This window comes from Larimichthys crocea, chromosome XIX (genome assembly GCF_000972845.2).
Source record: "Larimichthys crocea isolate SSNF chromosome XIX, L_crocea_2.0, whole genome shotgun sequence".
Lineage (NCBI taxonomy): Eukaryota > Metazoa > Chordata > Actinopteri > Sciaenidae > Larimichthys > Larimichthys crocea.
In genome coordinates, this window is record NC_040029.1 from 6,089,492 (window position 1) to 6,113,198 (window position 23,707).

General features: G+C 44.9%; 1 protein-coding gene across 1 annotated transcript in view; it reads left to right on the forward strand.

Annotated features, from left to right (window-relative positions):
* pard3ba (par-3 family cell polarity regulator beta a) overlaps positions 1–23,707 on the forward strand; it is a 151,608-nt gene that overhangs the window by 120,855 nt on the left and 7,046 nt on the right. Inside the window, exon 23 of the mRNA XM_027291567.1 lies at positions 15,873–15,940. Within this exon, the coding sequence (XP_027147368.1) occupies positions 15,873–15,940 (68 nt within the window). The remainder of the gene's footprint in view (positions 1–15,872; positions 15,941–23,707) is intronic.

The window sequence follows — 23,707 nt, forward strand, 5'->3', positions numbered from 1 at the left end:
AAGCATCCAGACAAAAGCTACGCAATGACAGCAGAACACACTGGACACATTGTTAAATGAAAGAAATGTGTGTGTGTGTGTGTGTGTGTACGTGTCTCCAGAGCGCTCCAGTGTTCCTGTGAGCTCAGCCTGTTTTCCCCGGTGCCTTTCTCAGGCTATTTTCAGCTCTCTTGTTAACATTTTGAGGTGCTGTGTGCCACCAAGGCGGCGCCCGCTGTCCTCCTCATTTAGTTTATGGAGGGATCTATTAGACCGGTGACATTTCCATCCACCCTTTCCTTTTAGCTCTATACCACAACCTTCTCCTTTTCTTTCTCCTGTATACTATTGCTTTTCTGTGTTTCCTGTTCCTCTCTGATATTGTTGTCCCCACCCCTCTGCCTCATTCTTTCTCTTTCTTATTTTGGCAAGAACAACAATGGCCTGAAATTGCTCACTGTAGTTGCCTCTCCTAACCAAGCGGTGCCGTTAAATGTCCCTGAACCCGTATTGATCCAGCCTGAGGAATCATTTCATTTACCTCTGTACACTCTCGGAGTCAGCATACTCGCCATGGAAATCGATAGCCGTTTATCAGCCATTTTAAAATGGGATTTTTTTAATAGCGAACCTAAGGATGCAGAAAATCACACTTTGATCCGTATCAGAATCAGTGAATCTGCGGAGGCATTTCCTCCCAGCTAGATTTATTTTTCATTAAATGACACAACTGAGCAGGGAGAGGAGCAGAGGCATCTGGGAAATATGGCATGGATTTAGTGACAGCATTGCCGATACCCAATCACCTGACACAAGCCACCTCCTGCTGGGCTCTCTTCCTCGTTTATTGTCGCCTCTGTTTATTGAGCAATGAAGCCCTGCAAACCCGTCTTCATTAGGCGCTCTCAGACACACACCACAGACGGCTTCTTTGAGGCCCGAAGGGCTTCGTCACTCATTACACATCCCTGTGCGGCACGCGTGTCTACCTCGGCTCGCTGTGACTCAGCCTGGTACCAGAACTCTGGTGCAATTAAAGCGCAGCAAGCATGAGGCGCAACCTCTGATCCGATTGTTGTTTTTCACCCCAAAATGACAGCAGCGTCCACGGCGAAAAACCAGCGGTGGGTTCCTCCCCCGAGGAGCCCGATAATGAAACACCCCACTCACAATCTCACACACTGAAACACATACACGGCGAGAATAGAAACAGTAAAACAGCTGAACATCCAGGAAGTAATATTCGGTACAAAAATAGAGAGAATGATTGAAACACAACAGGAGGAGGACTGAAAAAAATATCAAAAAATTTCTTGCTCTTGAGTCATTTTGGACAAAAACATCTGACAAAGGAATGAAACTGAATGTGCACATTTGTTGGTTGGGTTGCAGAAGTAGAGAAGGTGAACCAACAGTCAATCTAGTGGCAAAAACACACTTATTTCTGACCACATTTCTGGAGAATGTTGCTCACTGTTGCTCAGAATTTGCAAAATGAACATAATTTGAAAACAAGATGTAGCTCGTTCAGCCTCCCAGAAACTTTTTGTAGTGTTTGCGGACGTCATTCATCCACTGAGGCTGAGGTCAGGGATGCTTTCTGCTGTCAGTCGCCTGCTCGCCACCACACACCAACTTATAGGATATCACACGCTCCACCTGATGGTGACGAAAATGTGGCTGCTGTATTAATACTTCACGATGTTTCTTTGGACATGAGTTGTGTCTGCAGTCTTCACACAGATGACCACCAAAGAATAAGCACAGACATGAATAGATTTTCTTCCCACAGTCTGAGCTTTGGTCCGCGTTTTTGTTTATGTTGGTGAGTTACCCAGAGTCCTACTGTATTCTCTGCCAGACTGTCCACCGCTGCTTCTAGAGATTGTGTTTGGTCCTGAGTTCGGCCATGTTCGCTTGCTATTGGCTTTTGTAAATGATAATCAATATACGCAACAGGTCTCTGAGAAAGTATGTGTTTTTAGGTTGGGTGAAACAACTTTTTCAACCCAGCACAGGACCAAAATAAGACGTTGATGATTGCTCTCCATCAGTGTTCCCCAGCTCGACTCCACGCGCGTTCTGTTTTCTCTCTCCGTGTGGTATAAGAGTGTAAATTCAGTCCACTTGAGAACAGCACTCGTTCGCTTTGGCCTTGTGCGATCAGCCTTTTAGCTGCCGCCTCCACCGCCACCATCACCGCACTACGATGCTCTTTTATTCGCAGCTGTTTCTGCAGCCATGAATGGTTAGAAAGGTTGTTTTTTTTTTCCCGAGCTCTCCACACAAGGCCGTTCTCGCTCTCTGAGTGGTTTGTGTGTGATTTAAAGAGAAGATGAACGTGTGTGTGTGTGTGTGTGTGTCGCCTGTGCTAGAGGATTCTGGGTAACACACTAACCTGAGCTGACATAAACAAAAGCAGGGATAAAAGACTGGTTACAATATCTATTCATGTCTGTGTTTATTCTTTCAGCGGTCGTCTATCTACGTGATCTAAAGGTGGAGCTGTCTGAGTGTGTGTCACTGCTTTAAGTGTGTGTTTCGCTGGCTTTCAGTGTGTGTGTAGCCTTTAAAAAGGACATGTCCCTAACCCGTCTTCCTCCGTGTCTCTGTCCATCTATCTGTCTCTAATTTGACCCTTCCCCCATGTTCCCTGTCTGTGGATAGGTCACACTTGTAATTATGACAATCACACTGTCCCCTTCTCTCTCGTCTATTTTCTCCATATGCTAATGATAGGCTCTCTGTAACGTCTTGATGGCCAATTAAGCCGCAAAAGTGCCCCAGCCGTTTCTTTTTATAGACTTCTCGGTTCTATACGACGAGTCTGCAAGGACTTTTCACATGAGACACCACATTGTTGTTATAGAGACCGAAGTTAATGCCGCATTTAACTCGGGAGGAACTTTGAAAGGCACACTTACTTCCATAATAGGTATCTCTTGTCTCTTTGTAGTGAGTTAAATTTAAGAAAAGGACATTAAAGCGGCAGAGGCAGATATATTCTGTCTTTTAGTCCCTAGTATTGGTGATCCTGCATTTCCCATAATGCATCTTTTCAGTCCTTTCCTGTCTGGTAAACACCCATCACTTTTTAACTTGACACATACAGAATAAATGTATCTCCATGGGTTATTTTTGTCAGGGGTCCACTCTGAATCGAGCCACAAGTGGAGTCCAAACTGTGTTCTTCATCGTGGTCGGGTAGGGTTCTTTTTGGATTGCTGTGTGTTTTTGGGTCTGTATATGTTGAGTGGATTCAGCATCAGCTCTGATCATGTGGTGTGAAAATGACAGGCCTCACCTCTCTCTTGACAGCGGCTGCTCATTAATTGGTGGCATCAACCTGCCTCCAGTGTTCTCCCACACTTTGGTTCTGATCCAGTGGACTGCACTCAGGATCATGTCTCATTATCTTTGGGTGTGTTTGGACTGGGTTTGACAGACTTATGGCTCCTGTTTGACTGGTATCTTTTTTTGGGTTCAAAAGACTTCTACATCTGTTATTTTCTCAGTCTTGATGAAATTTCTTCATAGCGACAGAAGCCATTATACAACTGATTTCACAGTGCTCCTCTTCTTAATGTGTGACACTGGTAAAACATTATCGGATGACATTGATTACTTTTTCAAGCTTGGAATATTTAAACACTCATTTTATTTGAAGGGAACTATTTAATTGATAAATAATCCTACTCATATATTTATTCTTTCAGTTGTTGTTGGCCTATTTGCCCCCTAGTGGTTATTGCTGAACGTCCGATAATCACCTCCGATCTCCGACATCCAGAGATGTCAGATCAGAGAGAACTTTCATGTCAAACACACTGCGTGTCTTTGTTTACCCCAGTCCTGAATGCATGTCTCAGAGATGTTTATTATAATGTAAATGTGCTTTATGTGCATTCCAGCTGACCACGCATAACATGGTCAGCATGAATGAGCGATGCCCGAGTGAGCCGGAGTCTTGTTTACCTACTGCAGCGCACAGTATAGGGGAAACACACACACACACACACACACACACACACACATATACAGTATGAACTCATGCATCTTATCTTCAACTCATTACCCTGTGAATCGTAAACAACAGTGGCAGCGCATGTGACACTTTAATGAACACAGAAGTCACCGCGCGCGCAACTACACACTCGGAGTCATTATAAAACACACACAGAGAGACGCTCACACACCGTCCAGATACGACTTGTCATCCGTTACACAGCTGTTTTTTTGTACTTCTCTCTAATGTTGTGCGTGCGGACATCCATCACCTTGATGATATTTTAATGTCACATCCTCAGGCTGTCTCAATCTCTCCCCCTCGCTCACTTTTTTCTCTCCCTCCCACACGTCGGCCATCACTTCATAAATAAACCCCCACATCATTAAGTAAACACGCACCAGCCTGTCACGGTGATAGATGGCCTACACACACTCTCGCAGACACACACACGCACACGTACAGACACTGGAGATCTGTGCGGGGTGCTTCGTGCCCACGGGCAAAAGCCCCCAATGGTTTTTGCGCCCACAGTCCTAATGAATGTGCACATATTCATCTCTAAACTCACTTTGTAGGAGAGCTCGGTGTTGGAAGTAAAGTCAGAAAGTTATTATCAGCAGCAGATTTCCAAACGTGGTGGTAACACACTTCAAAATCTGCCTGCAGGCCCTTTGTGGTTAGATATTGATATTTACTTTTGTTTGCTGGTGAGATTCATTGGCTCCCACTGTGCCCCAGTGACTGGCCATCACTGTGTTCACCTGACAAGTGCCTCCTCTTACCACACACCTTCTGCTGTGAACAATGCAGGCTCGCTCACACACACACACACAGTGCGCAGGTGTAATGGATGTGCTGGCAGGCTAGTCCCGCTGTGCCACAAAAATGGTGTAGCCCAGCAGAAAGCTGCTTCTAAAGAAAAGAGGGGGACCCAAGGGAGAAAAACGGGAGAGAGGAATGAGGGAGAGAATGCGAGGGGAATGGGAAACAGAGGAGGGGAGTGTTGGCGAGGCAGCCAGTCACAAGAACAGAGACAACATATGTGTTTATGTGAAAGGAGGGAAAAAGTAGAGAGAAGTAACTGAGCAGACTTAAAGAAAGAGGCGCCTGAGGGGGAAGATGGGTGGGATGAGAAATGGCACATCTAACAGGGGGAGTGGGTTGGCAAGAGGAGGAGACAGATGGGACGGAGGGAACTGACGGACACATGGAGGCGATGACATAAACAACTGAAGGAATGGAGAGGGGGAGGAAGAGGGGGACGTGATGGCTTCAGGTGGTGTCAGTGGTTAGAGAGACTGAAGGAAGCATCCCTGCTGGGATGTCCTTGATCATGACATTACATCTCTTCCTAAGGGGGGTATGGGGATTATAAAATAAAGGTAGGGAGGCCCCGATCTGGCTTTTCTTGATACCGATTGCAGATCATCTGTGAGTCATATCTGCCAATGCACAGCTGATAGCGATTGTTTTTGTTTTGTTATAGCAGCTGGTCTGAAATTCAGACGAAAAAGCATCACATTGTCTTGGCAAAAGTTTTGTTTATCAAATCATAATTAAGTTGTTCAGACTCAAAATCACTCCGTCTCTTTTCTTCTTCTTTTTGCCTTGATGAGCCACATACTGAAAAATGAATATGCCAGGAACGTTCTGCTCGCTGACAAATACCTCTCACGTCATCGCCAACTCAAAAACATCAATCCTTTTTTAAATGAATGTTGACCAATTGATGGCCTGTAGATCCGGGCATCCCTACTCAACGTGCTTCAGCTTATGTCTTTGTTTTGTAAATGAGGCCCCACTTTCACGGTCTGTATTCATACTGAAGATCAAGATCGAGCGAGCTTTTGCCCTTCTGCCCCACAGGAGAGAGTCATAAATAGATGCCGAGGGAAGTCTTCCTTTCTCAGCAGCAGAGTTATGCGACACATGAGGGGGTTGGATTGATTTCCTTTGTGAAGCTTTGTTTCAATTAATTAGAAACTTTTTCAAATAATCTGTTTTTTTTTTTTAAATGTGGATTTATAAATGATGATGAATCGAAAGGAAGAGAGAGCGTGGGCGGCCGAGATGCTCGTTTGTGCATATGGAAGAAGGAGAGAGAGCAAGCAGCTGGTCCGGGGGTGTTTCTCCGAAGGAGGCTGCACCGATGTTAGTCTAATGTTAGTGTTAATCAGGTTAGCATATGCCCTGTGTGTGTGTGTGTGTGTGTGTGTGTGTGTGTGTGTGTGGATGTAAGAGTGCGTTGATTTGAGGATTTACAGGAGCACCTTCTCCATTTTAATGAAGAACGAGAGAACACTGTCACTAAACATCTCTGTCTTTCTCTAGGTCTCACTTTCTTCCTCTCTTACACACACACGCACACACACACACACACACACACACACACACACACACACACACGATCCCCATGGGAAAAGCCGCATTTGAAGCACTTGATCACCAAGTAAGTTGGATCAAATCCTGTTTTCTATTTTTCACAAACATGCTCAGAAGTTTAAAAGTGTACCCTGGACTGACTTAACACACACACACATACATGTGCATTCACAAAATGTGTGCATGCACACACACTGTACATGGCCACGGACACCAGCTACACACTAACTGATGTACACGTGTATAAACAGAAACTTGCACATTTTATAACAGACTTTTAAGAGGTAACACACCACAGACACATAAAAAAACACACAATCAACCATAGAAAGGCAACATGTACACAAATGCACACACACACTCACCATCAAAGAGCTGCAAACCTCAGCTTTAGCCAAACTGGGGCTCCTTTCAGAGTTCATTTCTCTGTAGGAGGCTGCAGCCAGCTCCGAGCTGGCAGCTCAGACACACACACACGAAAACTTTTCGAGGAAAATCCCATAATTCAGTAATTACAAGAAATGCAGTCTCCTGATCCTGGTTTCCGCATGACCCTCTCTGAGATCACCGTCACTCGATTCCTAAAACCCAAAACACACAACCTAGACTTTCTGTCACACACACTGCTTTGCCCACCTCGCCTCACGCAGCAGTCGAGGCTTGTACTGATTAAAGGCTGCCCGTTGGTCCTGACTCTCTGGACCGGGCTCAGTGCTATTCTGGCTCGTGTAATTACACGTGCCCCACCACAAGTTAGTGTTTGGATCATACACCCCAGAATTACTCTAAACAAGCTACTGTGACGAGCTACTGGAAAAGCGGCTGAACAGGAGGAAAATGATAGAGGAGGAATAAAGCAGGGGGTAGAGTTCTCTGTTAATGTCAGGGTTGAAGTGATGATTTTAAAATGAAAGTTAAGAATGTCCCTTTTACAAGACATGTAGCCCAATATTCAGTCTTACAAGATTATTTTAAGAGAGGTGTGATACATCCATGTTATGCAAATTCATTTCAATACGTTAAAACATTTCAGAATAAGGCATAATATCTTGAATATTATCAAAACAAATTGATTTGCTTTTGAATCAAGTGCAGTCACCTGCCAGTGTTGTTTGTATACTGATTATTTGCACGTCAAAACTTTTATTCCCATCCAGTATGCACTAGAAATAATTTGGCATTGGCACACAAGTGTGGACAAAAGGTGCTTGTTTAGTGGGTTTTCCTGTTTGACAGAGAGAGCAGCTTTTGTCAGCTGTCAAAGGAAAGTATCACCATGTTCCCGAGCTAATGTATTGCTTTAAACTACTACTTGGAAGAATTTCTAGTGCTTGGAGCTCTGCCAGTGGATCAACTGAGGCGTGAATTATGAGTTGAGGATGCATTGAGAAGTTTCTGTGGACAATTTGGGTAGCTCATGTTGAAAACGGGTGACCAACAGAATTCACTGTGTTTGGCCAAAAAGCCCCTAAACAACTAAATCTCTTGTCAGGGTCCATCACTGCTATGGTTCAGTTCATTTAGGCAACAAAAAGTACTTGATAAATATTTGGGGATTATCACAAATTCATGGTTAAGGTGAGGTTGCTGTAGTGTAACCTGGGTTACCCTCACAACTGCAAGAAGTTGTTGCCAGGAGACAAAGTTTGCATTGCTCGTTTAAACTGTTTGTTGGACACTATCGATTTTCCGTCGAGGACCGTCTTCTATTGACTGAATCTGATCTCCATCAATGAGGAAGCTACAAACCTTTTACCTCTGCATGGGTCGAGTGTCAAACATTATGATAATGAGATGGCTGTGATTTGCAGAGCGTCTCTTTTGTGTCCAACCTACTGTAAAAACATGGACGTAGTCTCCGTGACGTCACCCACAGGTTTCCAAAGAGCCGTTGTGAAGCTCAGTGTGGCGGCAAATTCATTCTTTCTTTGGTGTTTTGGCTTGAGTGATCTTGAATCTCGATATTTTGCATTCAGCATGCTTTTCCCATCTGTCTGATAAATCAAATTCCAACTTTGATACCGTACTACTAAAGAGTGTAGAGACCGTGATTCCTACACGTTTCATACCTCCTGACCACCTGTATTGTTTTACATCTGGTCTTTGCAGTCAGCCGTCACATCATTGTTTGATCGGTGCACAGAGCAGCGCTTTTTTTCCTTTGGCTGTCTCTGGCTGAACTCTTGCTCACACTCTTGAGACACAGACAGGAGTGAACGTCTCACTCATGCGTTATGTTTCCACCCGCCGCCATCAAGAGTTTTCCCGTACACGTATCGCGCCTTTCTCCCGCTTTTCTCTTTGCAAAGTCACAATGAGCGATTCCATCCACGGATTCCTCCTCTCTGTCCTTGTCTCATCCCTCAGGCTCAACACACTTCTCTCCCTCTTCCCTCTTTCTTTGTTTTAAGTGACTTCATTTCAATGCTGCACGGCAGCCGGGTGAGGATTTTTATTTATTTTTTTTGCTTCCTTACCTCTCCCTCCTCCCCATCTGGGCCAACAAAGGCCTACAGGGACTTATGCGGTGTCTCTTTATCCCCGCAACTTGTCTCTGGCCTACGGGCAAACTGCAGAGTGTGATCTGTCTGCAAGTTGATAGAAATCACCCATTCTCCTCCGTACTCGCTCCTGCCCTCACTTCAAAGCTCGTCGCCACTCTGTGTTTGAATTTGAGAAAGGGAGGTTCACTCGGGTCGTCTGTGAGTATCTCTTTGGTGAGATACCGCTTCAAGAGGAGTCTGGAACGTTTTCAACGCAGATACAGGGACGTCCGTTTGCACAAAAAGAGCTCAAACAGAGATATTCTGCACCCTGTGTGAGACAAATCTGGGTACTTCAGTTTGGGTGAACAAACTCTGTAAAACCAGTGAAGCTCACTCGGAGGCTCTGGAGTTGGCAGGAGTTGCATGAAAGCATCTGAAGGTCAAACGCATCAGCCTCACGACATTTGCAGCAGGCCGTGGAGGCCATGAGGAGCTGGATTTGCTCATCAAAGCCTCCGTCACCGGTGGTGGTGTCAACCCCCACATCCTCAAATCTGTGACTGTTAGGAGGGGGCAACAGAAGACTGTTTAACCTGTGCTGTGGGGCTCAGGACTTGACAGAACCGGACGTGTTGGTTTTTTTCAACCTGAGTGTTGAATCAGTTTGGTAAAAAGAAAATAAACCGACTCTCATGCCCTGTGACATACCTTTCAACGTAGAGAGGGAAGAACGAAACCACGCGTGAACACACGTGCGCACGCGCTCGCTCACAGGGGTATTCGGATGTTATTTCAGTGAACGGTGGGGAGGCAAACAAACCCACACAGGGAGGAGGAACAGGGACACGGCCCCTGTAAATAAACAACACCCCATGGCCACTGCCATGGCCACACACACACACACACACACACAGACACTGACACATGGAACAGGTTTAAGATGCATGTTGATTACAGCCTCACGTGGTAACAATGCACACATGTGCAGGTTCTCTGTGCGAACGTCAGAAGCAATTTGCTGAAAGCTTGAGAAGTGACTGATTTGGTTTGGTGGGCCTTTGATCAGCAGTTTAATTAACATGAGAAGGGGGGATTGGAGGTCTTTACGTGACCGCGTCAGATCAGATTGACCGGCCCATTCTGCTTTTTGTGTCTTATGTTACGAAATGTTTGTGACTAACGGCTACATACACAAATCAAATACTCTCTCGGGTTGCAAAACATATTTTCTCTGTGTGTTTGTCCACTGTGACATCAGTCCATTTCCCAGAGAGTGTAAAACATTCGTCTGAATGTGCGATGGTGCTGACGCGTGTAAACACGTTTCATTTATTTAGAGTTTGTGTAAACGGTTTGAAAGTGTAAACCAGAGCAAATTTATTCAGACAGATAAAGCAGTCTGCACGGAGCCGCACTTCATCCAGTGAACTCTGCTATATCTAATGCCGCTAATGAGCCGACATCTTGTCACCGTACCTGTTACCTCACACAGGAAGATTAAACTTCAAACGAGCACACACACACACACGTGGAGTCAAATCTGAACCCGACTGTATGTAAATGTAAAAAAGCTCTAAGGTCAAGAGTTGAGGCCTAAACAAACACTAACAATGAAGACAATTACCAGCAGATTGGCCTATTACCAAAATAGACCGCATTCCAGTCTGAGTGTGTGTAACCTTTGGTCCCTGTGTGTGTGTGTGTGTGTGTGTGTGTGTGTGTGTACCATCTGCTGCTAACGAGCTCAGAGTGAACAGGGTCCAGGTGTGGGAGTGTTTAGTGTACAATGGGGGGCAAGTGAGCCTCCTGTTTGAGATACACAGAGAGAGAATACGGCATGATCGCGTGCCAACAGGCCAGATTTGAGTAGCATCGAAGAGCCGCGTTGAGTTTTGGTTCATCAACTCGTTCAGAATGTAGCGAGAACTCCAGGTCCCTCAGATCCTCTGCAGCTCTACACAGAACCTCAACTAAAACACATGGGGGGTCCGCCTTCAGCCACTGTGGTCCTCTGTGGTCTGGGTCTGGATCTGAGGGTCTCCACCTCTGTAGATATTTTTAAAAAACCTTAACACAGAACCTCATCATTTCCTGCCGAGCTTTTAAGCGTCATCTATTTTATTCATCCCCGGGAATAAATAAAGTTTGAGTTTAACTATGACAACCAACCATTTCACGAGAACAATGCAAATGTAAAATGTTGTTAAGAAGCGTTCTGTTGCAGTCAGGCTATCTAACAAACACAAGAGAATAGAAAAGAAAGAAAAAACAGCAAAGGCAGAGAGAGTTTTTGAGTTTTATTTATTAAAAGAAAATTTCTTTTGCTGCTTTCAGACTAAAATCCAGTTCAATCAGAAAGTGCTGTTCAAGTGTGATAACAGTGTCCTAACTTTTCAAGTTTTTTTTCATCCACATGGAAACACCTGAATCAGAAGACAGCTTCATTCCTTCTTCTTCTTCCCCCTCCTTTGGGCAGCAACCCAAAAAAAAACTCCATCCCAGCCTCCTAAACTGTTTTAATTCACCCAAACTAACAATTAGTCATCCTTTCTACATATTTCTGCTGTCAGAAGACTGACCGAGCAGAAAAAGTTGATTTGATTGCAGCTCTCCCTTTTTGACCACTATTTAAATCACTATTTTATGATTGTTAATGAGTCCTTTTCAAAAAGCTTGGCTTAGTGTGGACTGAAGCCAACAGAGAGAGGGAGAGCATTTAGCCAGCTTAGTGTTGATGCAGTCTAAATAACTTTAAGTTTTTCACTAAACTCCTGAATGCGGTTGGAAGTGCTGCAGTGTTGCAGCAACATCTGTTTTCCATCATGGCAGGAACTCCACATCGTCTATGTGCAGTATATATATTCTGTCTGTTTCACTCCAAACTGTACCCTCCAAACAAACCAGGTGAATGAAGTGCCTCCAGCAGAGATCCAGTAACTCCGGAGGTGTTTTTACATCATGTTGCGTTACATAAACATGCAGAATCGTATGTGACAGAGTCTCTGCGTTTATATAGGTGTGATTTTTCCCGTATTATGGCATTTCCAGTTCATACTCTGTCAACAGCTAGTGGCAGCGGTAGTTCGACTCTGTGGCTCACAAGTTCCTGCTCTGTTTTGTTTTGCGTCCCCCCACCTCCGCACTCATCTTTAACAACTCCTCTGTCAGTTTTCCCTCCTGTGCCAGCTCAGTTCTCCCCCTCCTTCCCTCTCTATCTTATCTGTACCCTCTCCTCCCACGGGGGTGTCAGCAGAATCTCATCACAGTGAATTTAAGGGAGGGGCGGGTGATGGATATCGGGTGCGTTCTGCGTAAATTGTGCCAGTCGGAGGCAGGGCGTAGGGGCGAGGCTGCCAACAGGAGGTGGGCATGGGGTGCCAGGCAGAGGCTCCACACTGAGACACGTGCTTAATTAGCATCCAAGATGGATGGAGGGAGGATGAAAGGGATGGATGGATGGACTGGATGGCAATACAGGAGGCTAATTATGCCGTTTGAAAGGAGATGGTGGAGGAAAGCAGTTTAGAAAAGGCAAATCTGAGCATCTCAGTCACAGGATGAAAGCGCTTCTCGGGCGTTGTGTCAAAGCACTTGGACTCTCATTTGAGGCTTATTGTATATACGAGCATCGCAAATTTACTGCAAAGCCAAAAGTGCTCCAAGAAATTCATTTCCTGAGCCCCGGCAATACTTTCTGATGAATGCGACAGCTGTGCTGCTGGAGTTGATTGGTGTGTGTGTGTGTGTGTGTGTGTGTGTGTGTGTGTGTGTGTGTGTGTGTGTGTGTGTGTGTGTGTGTTCCAATGCGTATCATCTGGCACTGTCGAGGCATGGCTTTCTAATTTGGAAAAATGGAAAAGTGACTTTCCGCTCATTCACAGTCACACACACACGCCAAGCATTCTGTCAGAGCGTTTGTCAGCTGCTGAGTTGCGGCGGCAGTGGCGGGCGCAATGACTCGACACAATTATGCACTTTATCTGAAAGATTGTTCTGATACGTTTAAGCTCATTTGCCTTTTTTCCCCCCTCGCGATGGGGAGGTATTAAAAGCAGTCTGAATTGCAAGGTTTGGGTTTAGATGCATGCACACACAACCGCAGTGAACTCCAGGATTAACAAAGCCTTTCAGATTTACAAGTTTCCCACATGACCCTCATGAAAAATAGGAAATTCCCTATCATGTGTGAGTGTTGTGGTCTGGCACACAGAGAAATCTGGCTTTCTGTCAGCTACCGTCTGCCTAAGACATTAACTTTTCCACTGATAACCACTTAGACACAGCACACACACATACATGCGCAGCTCATACATGATGTCACCAGGTTCGGGGTGAGGACATGAACGTGGCGTGGCGTGCGAGGAATAACAACCCCCCAAAGCCCCGAAGACGAGGCTCTTCACTCGCTGACCGTCTGCATTTTAAATCCAACCTGGACCAGATTTCATATTGCTGTTTTACCAGTTGCCATGGTGAGAGTGAGACTTGTTTTGTGTGTTTGTTTACTTGTGTGTGTGTGTGTGTGTGTCACGGCAGTATTTCAAGGCACATCATCTGGCACTGAAGCAGGCTGTCTAATTTGGGGAAATGGGCTTCCACATGAATAGCATCCATATGACAGACATCCATAATGCGTGTGTGTGTGTGTGGTAGTTAATAAAAGAATCTTCCAGACCTATGGCTGCAGGCTATTATGTTAATATAATCAATGGACAAAGAATTTCACTAATTTTATCTAAACTCGCATTTCCTCCTCTTCCGTTTTCTTCTTCTCTGTTTTTTTGCTCCCCCTCGCTTCATACTCAGAAGATGTATTATGCCTTGTTCAACACACACACACACCGCCACACACACACGCAGAAGGTCTTCCACCTGAGTCCCGGCTTCTCGCTGAGACTAATGCCCCCTTTACCTCACATTATGCATCTCTTTGCATAATGGTCCCTACCTAACACACACACACACGTACTAGAGCTGCCATTCAAAGATGGAGCGTTCACTTCCCGACATCATATTAAACCTGCACACAAAGACACACATGCCTCCCCCCGACTACCACAATATTAACATACACGCACTCACACACACACACACAAAGGCACTTCAGTGCTTTCACTTCCTGGATCCCATTCAGAGACATTAGAGCTCCCCGCATTAGAGCCATGCTAATGATATCTGCAGCATTGACATGCAGGATGAGTTTGAACTTGTATGCAAAACACAGCAATAGACCCGTCCTGTGCGGAGTCATCAAGGCTCTTCATAGTGTGTGTTTGTGAAATTGAATTCTGTGTGAAGGGTTTGCATCACTTTGATAGCCGCGATCAAACATATCTCTGTTTAGATTTCCACGTGTGTGTCTGCCAAACCTGTGATTGCTTGTTTATGTGGACATGTGCGTGTCAGTTATTGTATGTTCGGCTCCTTTTGTGTGTTCGACCAGTGTGGGTCAGTGTGTACATGTTACTCTGCAGCGGCATATGGTGTGTTTGACCGATGAAATGTCCACTGAATAAACAGCCTGTGTTTGTATGTGAGAACTCCGAGCCCAGAACGTAGATTACAGATAATTGAAGCTGCATGCTCCTCTCCGTCGACCCTCTGCCTTCAGGGACGGCTTGTTTAAACCGCCTCTTATCGTCGTAAACTTTCATCTCTTTCTCCCGTGTGTCGATCCAAACTGAGCTTTTCACACCAAGAAAAAGCAGCGAGAGCGTTTCAGGAGAGTTCCACATATTTGGAGAGTAAATGGACGGGTGAGCGCCAGCCTTCCATAAACATATCCTCCTCATTTGGTGTTTTGATGATGGTGGCAGAGAGCGCCAACACATCACTCTAAAATCCCCCACAGGTGTTCAGATTCACATCGTTTTCATACTCATCAAACCATTCAGTAAGCCCTCACGCCCCGCGTGGAAACATCTGCGTTCGTTATGCCTCTACACTCATTTATCCGGATTTTTCCTTTAACTTGTCACCCGTCTGTAAGTAATCATACAGAGCAGGAGGAGACAGAATAAAGGTTTATCCTGCTGAGATCAAGCTGGGTAAAATGTCCTCCTCTCCTACCGCATGATGCCTTTAAGCCAAAGAGAGCGAAGAAGAGATTTAGCTGCTTTTAAACCACTTCGGCGTTCTCGTGTGGCTGGAAAATGTCCCGAAAATCCTTTTGTGTGCCAAAGTGGTTTCCAAACATAAACATTGTTTCCAGATTCGTCCCGCCCGAGCGTGGACGTGGCTTTAATCAATCATTTCCTGGTGTGTGTGGATGAGAGCGTGAACAACCTCCCGCCCGAAGCTTTACTCTAAATGTAATTTTTTTCTTCTTCATGTGATTGGCGTGTTTGCATGAACCGTACACACACATGTTGATCCGGGGAGCCCAGCGCTTTACATGTGGTTCCGCGTGTTTATGAGCCCACATGTGGGGCATTCCATGATTTCTCCCTTTCTTGTTTTTGGGTTTCCGACGAAACCACAAGGCTGCGCACGAACACATACATGCCTTAAATACTTCTCATACATCCACTGTTTGCTCTTGACTTGAACTGGAGCATCTGCAGATTAATCCATACCCGATATTTTATGATCCGCTAAAGCTGGACATGATCTGAAATGAATATCCCTCATATTCTTTAGCTTTACCACCACTGGAAGGGAGTCTGCTGCAAGTCGCCGCTCGGCGTCTGCACGGTCGCCATATAAGAGAGGTCAAGATCTGCTAGTAAACCACAAGACTTCACTCAAACACATACATGCTTTTGTTGGATTTCCATACAGTAGGACTGAAATATTACAGAGGTTAAACAGCCACATGTGTGGTTTAGCTTCTTGAATACGCCTAAGTTCTGCAAACTGCTTCTTTAACGCTTGTTTCTTTCATCAGATTTTTACCTGAGTGACTTCAGGTGTGACTTCCATGCCTTGCTCAAGGGTTTTCTGACTGTTGAGTGACTGAAACTTGGACTTTTTTTTATCCCGCACACTTAAATCATACGTCCTGTGTGTCTTCACAGATGGCACCCAGAGAATCCCGACCTGTGCACCGCTACGAAGAGGACCGACAGTACCCTACACACCCCAGGTGAGACCACTCTCACACTATGTGTGTGTGTGTGTGTGTGTGTGTGTGTGCACGCATGTGTTTTAGTCCTCAAAGCAGGAAGTGAAGGGATAACTTTTTGCCCCTCCCTCTCTTTGTGTCACACGAGCACACTCACACACACACACACACACACACACGGCACAGACTAATCCTCTTTGGAGCTTATAATTAAATCTGGAGTGTTTGCCTTGGGAGTGTCTACTCATCCCAGGAATAGGAGTGTTCAGCTCTCCAGAGAGCAGGAGGATCACACACACATGATGGTTTGCTCTTATGAAGGAGGTGTGTGTGTGTGTGTGTGTGTGTGCGCGTGCATGTTCTGTTTGCTCAAACATTCTCTTGTCAAATTAGACACATCCGTGGACACACACCAAGTGTTTCTCAGCACATATACATCAGTCCAACGGCACCAGAAATGTGTGTGTGTGTGTGCACATGCTCAGCAAATGCCCTTTTTTGTGACGCTCGTGGCCCAACGGCTAAGTGGAGCGTGGAGTGTCGCTGTGCGAGGAAAGTGAGAGGAGGAGGAGAATGAGGAAACAGAGGGGGACACTGGGATGGAGAGGAGGCGAGAGAGAAAAAGAGAACAGTCATTTCACGGGTTATTGCCCCTCCTGATATGACAGGCACCGGGGAGCGCAGACATCAGCACTGGCTCAGGGGGGAAGAGACACACTGAGAATTTGGGAGAGAAGAGAGGGGGACATGACCGAGCAGCAGAGGGACAGAGAGGTTAGCCAGCTGTAAACGTGCACATAGACAGACTGAGGGATACTTGGAAGACCTTTGACAGCTCAGTCCAAACTAAACTCACGCACAGTAACATGGAAAAACGAGGTTCATGCCACCCACTTATCGAAACTTTCTCTGTAGTAAAACTGAGGCAAGTCTGGAAAATTAAAAACCCTCCAGCCATTCAGTCTGACTGATAAAAGTTGCAATCCGCGTGTTATTGCCAAAACGATGAGTTGACAATTTTGATCATGCATTATACCAAAAGTAGTTCAAACCAAGTCATCACTTAAAATATCACTACACCATTTAGTAAGTAACATTATAACTGCCAGAGCTGGAGCAGAAACCAGTCAACAGCAATAAATCGAAAAAATCTGAAAGATTATTCTGCTTCATTTTCATTTTGAGGGTGAAATTATGATGTTATGATATCTTATAAACCAGCAAGCTATCCAACAAATGCTCATTAAAACTATAATATATTTTATTAAAGCTTATACAGGCTGTAATATGTGAAAAAACAAAGGTATTTATTCATAAATAAATAAATAAATCATGGGACCATATAAACTATGACCTTCTGTTATGATAATTAAATCTTTCATGAATATTATTTATGGTATTGCCCCGCTAATACAGGTGCTGCCTTGTTTGTGTGCAAACAGTTCAGTGACCGCAGAGAAAAAGCTGTTTTTGAAAGACCAAAGGCCGACAACTCTGGACTGAATTATTCATTTCATAAAAACATGCTGTGAATTCTGGAAACGATCACATCTATCTTTACAACTCTGTGGAGACACTGGGAATGTTTTGATCGCATCCTCCATCAGCTGTGTGCTGAGTCGCTGACACAGCACCACGAGCTTCAAAATACATTTGAAGTTCATGGACGTAGTGGCTGAATCTGTCCAAGGGAATGTTTTGTTCTTCAGCAGATATCTTAGTCACACTAAGACTGAACTAGTGAGGCAGTTTTGTGTTTTATACTTTTGGGGAATTCCACAATCTCTACTCGTAATATTACTTAATTAACCATTTTAATCATTTAATCAATCATCATTAAAAGTAAAAAGGCCAAACGTTCCCTCTTTCAGCTGCGTAACATCATTTGTGATTTGAATCTCTTTGTGTTCCATTGTTGGCCAGATAAAACAAGAAATTTGAATTTGTCACCTTGGGCTCTGGGGAATGATTGATGGGAAATTTTCCGCCATTCTCTGATTAATTAGAGGCTAAACGGATTAATCGTGTAAACATTTAATTAGCTCATCAAGCAAATAATGCAGCACATTCTTTGATTTCGGAATAGCTCCTTTCTAGTTGTGTTGGGTGATAAACAAATAAAAAATCTGTAACACAAAGATGACAGGTGAAATATTGGACTATATTATACATGGCAGCTCGAATGTTTTATATGTACGCGATAAAGCAGTAGCAGCCATTGTGTTCTCTGGCTCGTGTCACGAATCAGGTTCAAAAAATGTTTAATACCACAAGAAATATTCTCATTGTTGTTTAACTGTTGTTCATCTCCTCTTTGAAGTATTTTTAGGCCATAGACCCACAGGATATAATCCGTTTGAAATGCATATGATACACTTACCACGCTTCTGGGGACATTTGCCTGAGCAGAAGAGCAACACAAGGCGAGAGGGAGAGTGCCAGATAGAGTTTGAACACTATTCAAACTCACATGTTTGTGTTCTTGTGTCTGATGTTTCTATAAAGATAAATCATGACTCCTCAGTCCCCTCCAAAAAAAAACCCGTCCAATTCTCTCCAGCATAAATACAGAGGCGAAAAAAGAGGAGGGGGACGCAAATATATTCCGGGAATGTTTTTCTTTTTCTTTTCTTTTTTATGGAGGGGAGAAGAAACAGGAGAAAAAGAGAGAGCAGACACAGCAGTGAATTGAATGCATTTTTCAAAGTGGAGCTGAACTTTGTGCAAAATCCCCCCGGGGGCCGCCATTATTGAAAGCCATTTCCTCTCAAAATGAGTGTGGCTCCACCATTGGCCTGGCTCTCATTAGCATACATTTGGCCTGCCTTTGTGTGGAGCCGGCTGGGGCTGCAGCTGGAGGGGTGGGAGTGAAGGAGGTGTATGTGTATGTGTGTGTGTGTGCGCGTGTGGAGAGTACAGGAGATGAAGCAAAGCACCTCACAGATGGGAGTGTATGGAAAGAGGAGAGGTGAGAGTCAGAAGGATGGGGGGGTGAAACTGAGGCAGAATCAGACATTTGAATATTTCACTAAATGTTGAATCTGATCACGCACATTATAGCTCTCCTCTCACCGGGTGGAGCTTTAAAGAGTACAGTGTATTTTTCATCAAATCATGGTTACCCACTTACTTTTTTTTATTGTATCAGAAAACATTTCTCCTGCTGCCCAAATTGTGGTTTCATTATACTGAGATCTGTCTGGATGCCTGCCCGCCTCTCAAATCAAGAGTTTCTCCCGACCTGACGGAGTGAATGCCAAAGTAGCATTCAGGGTTGATGGAAATAAAGTGGACCTCAGCCTAGGACTGAGCGCTCAGGGCTACTGCACGGCAGCCAACAAGAGAACCTGAAGTCTGGGAAAGAGGATTTGGAAAAGAGGGCTGGAAGTGGCAGCGTCGAGAGCTTTGCCCCAGGGAGGGTGAAAGTGCTACTTTGGCTCTTCCCTCCCTCTCCACTGGCCATTAACGCCGGGGTGCAGCTCAGCCTGCAGATAGGCTCCACGCTTGGGGACACACACAAATGCAAGCACACACACACACGGCCATATGGAGAATATTAACATCATTACCAATTCAAAGCAGCAGGTCATGGGCGCGGCGACCCAGCCCCGGGTTATCCAATCAGAGCACCCCCTGACCCACTCCCCTAAGGTGATTGGATTAGGGGGCCAGGTTGGCGCAGCAACGTCGCTGGCCGGGGCTGATAATTGGCTGATTAATGTGCAGCCGATGGCCAGTGAGTCAGAGAGCACCAGGCTCCAACCGAGGCCTCACAAAGCCCCGGTCACATCTGGACAAAGGAGGTGATCCACTGAGAAGGAAACGGTGTGTGTGAGTGTGTCGTAAAGGTCCAATTGGTTCTTTGCAACCAAGACCGGGTCCAAATTCAGATCTAATATCCAGGCAGATCAGTTCTGATGTGTCATGTTTTTTGACAAGATGGAGAATGTGAAGCATATTTTTTTGCTGACAGTGTTGGCGGCACTTTTTATTTGAGTCTGTGAGGTCCAACCGATCAGGTCCAATAATCCTCGAGTCTGGGTATGGCTGTCCTCGGGTTCCTTTCAGATCCAGTTTCTTTTTATATCCAGCCGCACTAATGGTGTGGCTCCAAGGATGGCAAGTCCATGGTTGATCCATCTCTAAGTCCGCCTGTAACCTGAACAGCTTTTGGACGGGTTGGCATGAAGACACAGACATTCATGGTCCCGAGAGGATGACGAATCCCTGATGTTTCACCACGCCACCAAGAGGCTGATATTTGTCTTACAGTCTTAAGACATATTGAATTTTGTTTGACATGAAATTTGGTTCAGACATAAAGTCCCCCACCGGATGAGTTATAATAGCCTTGGTGATCATGTCAACATCCTTCCCATCATCCTCAACTGTTTTGTGTTAATGAGCAAATGTCAGCTTCGCTAACAGAGAATTTGAACCAGAGCATCTGCAGATAAATTGATACAATATTTTCTGATCCACTTTTATGGTCACCATATTAAAGAGGTCAAGATCTGCTAGGAGACAAACACCACATGTGTAATTTATTGTTTTTCATGACTCGAAAACATTAATCCCAATGTTCCGGTTGCATGAGTATCGGCTGATAGCAAATCTGATCGACTCCATCTTTTTCCATGTCTGTAGTCAGTCACTCTGAGGAGCTTCTCAGGTTCATTATTTGAGCAGTGACTAAATCTTCAGCACTCACACTAAGTGCTCTCTGGCCCTCCTTAAAAAACGGAGGGTAACATCTTGATTGTCCTCAGTATGTTGAGTATCCTCCGGTATGTGTGAAAGTGTCCCTTAAGGACTCTCATCTGACCTTCCACACACTAACACGCACTACCCAGTCTTAGAGCCACTTGGTTTTCTCCACCATGTCTCTGCACACGGACCTTTTCACCCCGGCAGTGTCAGCTCAGGCCATAATGAGCATGAGTGGGACACACCTAGCAACACAGAACAGAAAAAGAATAAATGACTCAGCCCCCTTCGGAGTGAAAGCAATCTGTTGATTAAAGCAGGATGAATAAATAAGGCAGGCCGAGAGGAATATTAAGAATGAAACACCCATGCAAAGTGCTCATATTTACTCATTAATTTCTGCTTCACTGTCTGATTTTGTCAACTGGAAATAAGCTCTGAAAATCTCACTCTTACCTCGCACGGTTGGGCGGTTGCATTTATTGCAAAGGTCCGTTATTATTTTAGTGCTGTGATATTGTTCGGGCCTGTAGTTTGGAGCTCTCTGTGAATTTGGACGGCTTTTTCAAGGTCAGCGGAGAAATCATATTTTCGCTGCACTCGCCCCGTCTTTATTAAAACCCAATCCTGCTTCTCACAGTTTCAGAAGTGATCAACTGTTTCCCCGCCCGCTGCTGTCCAGCTGTCGAATGACTCACTTTAAACTCACCCAACTCGGTTAGAGTTATTGTCTCCGTAACTCATTTAATTTCTCCGGTGCTGGAGAGATCGGTGTCTTTTTTCACAATGCTTCTACATTTAGCCCATAACAGCTGCCGATGTCTTTCCAGGAGCCCACGTGATTGGTTTAAAAGGTGACATGACCCCTTCTTTTATTGTTAAATAAGCAGCATGTGAAGCAATGTGCGGATTATTTTGTTTGATTTCCCGAGAGGTGTCCTGACCCTTTTTTTTTTATTTGCAGGCCCTTTATGAAAGAAAGGGGTGCAGGGGGGGGAATGTTTGTCCAGCTAACTGTGTTTGTGCTCAGACACAGTAAAATGTAATGGAATCAGCAGTAGGAAATGAAAGGGCTTCAGCCAGCTCTGTCACAGGCACAGCTGGAGCACCAGTGGCTCTACCTGTTTACAAAAACTTCTCTGTATTTTCTTTCCCCGATTCCATCAATCCTTTCTTCCGAATCTTTTGTGTCGCTTCTGTTTATATCTCTCTTACGTCTCTTTGTATCTCGTCGCGCTCTTTGTCCTCCCCCTTCCTCTCCGTCCCTCTCTCCCGCAGCTCTCTCAGGTCTGTGTGTGGGGGGAAATGAAATCACGGCTTTATAAATAAAACAAAAGATATACACTTTGAGGCCTCGGCACTCCCCATGAGCTCAGCGAGAAATATAAAGACTGTCATGTACGAGTCTGCATGACATTCGGTCCGCAAATACAGATGGACTGGCAGCTCCGAGGAGGAGCCACCATGAATTCAAATGTTCTCTTCTTTGCACATAACAGAATAGAGGGGAATAGAATAGGCATGCTGTGAACTGAGTTTGAACTGCGTACAATCCGAGAAATTGAATATGAGTTGTGGTCAGCCTTAAAGTTTCTCCATTTAACGGAATAGAAATCCCATCTGCTGCTGTCATTAACTGCTGCGTTCCCCCAGCACGTCTCTATTACATCATTACTCTCCCTCTGCACTGTCCAAGAAGTAAATCCAACCTTTGACCTGCTTCATGTACTTTCTGGATCGGCAATGCAATTTTCTTTGTGTTTTTAAAGTCATTGTAGTTGACTGTGGGTAAGAGCCGCAGTTAAATGCCTCAAATGTTCTGAAAGTCATGCAGAATAAACGGTTATTGATAGTAGCCTGAAGCATGACATCACTAAAATGATGAATGAGTCATTAAACGTTCCTCTGAGCTTCATGAGAGCGTACCTATTCTTAGTTTACATGCAGGCTGTTTGCCTGGCGCCTCCCATCTCTCCTCACCTTCTCATTTCTAAACCAAAGCTCCCACGGACCCACTGCTACCTGCCACTGATACTGTCCACACTCCTTGTCATTGCTCAGTATATAGTAGCAGAGAGTGTAAACACGAGCCCATTTAGAGGAGGCACGTACGTCTAGGTGAGAGCCAATTTCCACCGCTGTTGTTGTCATAGCCTGGTTTGATTAGCAGAGCTGCTTCCACGGCCAGGGCCAGAGTGGCTAATGGTTTCCTCTGCCGTGGAGCCAGCCGGGTCTGCTCCGTGTCTGTAGCACTCAGCTAGCACAGTGCCATTAGCACTGTGACTGTGTGTGTGTGTGTGTGTGTGTGTGTGTGTGTGTGTGTGTAGTGGTTTGGACAAGGATGAATTTGGAGAATCTGGAGAATGCATCACACACTAATGAATATGTCAACTGGCTAAATACACCGTATTACTTATTTTAAATAAACAATTTTTACAATAATTAACGTCCACGCTCTCACTCCACACATTACGGCTCCAACTTATCATCTCAAAAGCACGCACAGCGACTTCACCGCCTTAAACCACAGCCACTTTTTCTGCAGCAGCACTGATACGTCTGCAAATTATGACGCATTAAACATTTTACCCAGTAAAGAGCGCGCATGCATATCAATGTCTGTGCGTGGGAGTGTTTGGCAGCGTGGTGCAGCAGCTGTTTTTTTCCCTTTGCAGTGCAATTAATGTTTTTTTGCATGCAGTGCGTGTCTGTTCCTCGTCAGTCGTCTAACAGGTGAGCGACTAACTGGCAGATGTGCTTACATATGCATCTGTATGTTCTCTTCATCTTCAGATTCAATGTGCAAATGTAATTTAGGCGAGTGCAGTTAAACGTCTGAGCATTTGCACTGATTATTTATGCATTCGTGTGAACAGAGCACAAACTTCCAACAGCAGGCAGGGCAGGTAAGGACACTGAAGTAAAGAATAATATATACAGTTGAATGTAATTAGCTGCTTCTAAAGTTCCTAAGTGGTCCTTGTTTATTTTTTCCCTATAAGTCAGTGAGTGATTCTGAAGGCTGCTGCATGCATCTATATCCAGGCCTCGCTGATTACTGTACTAAAGCACAACTTGATC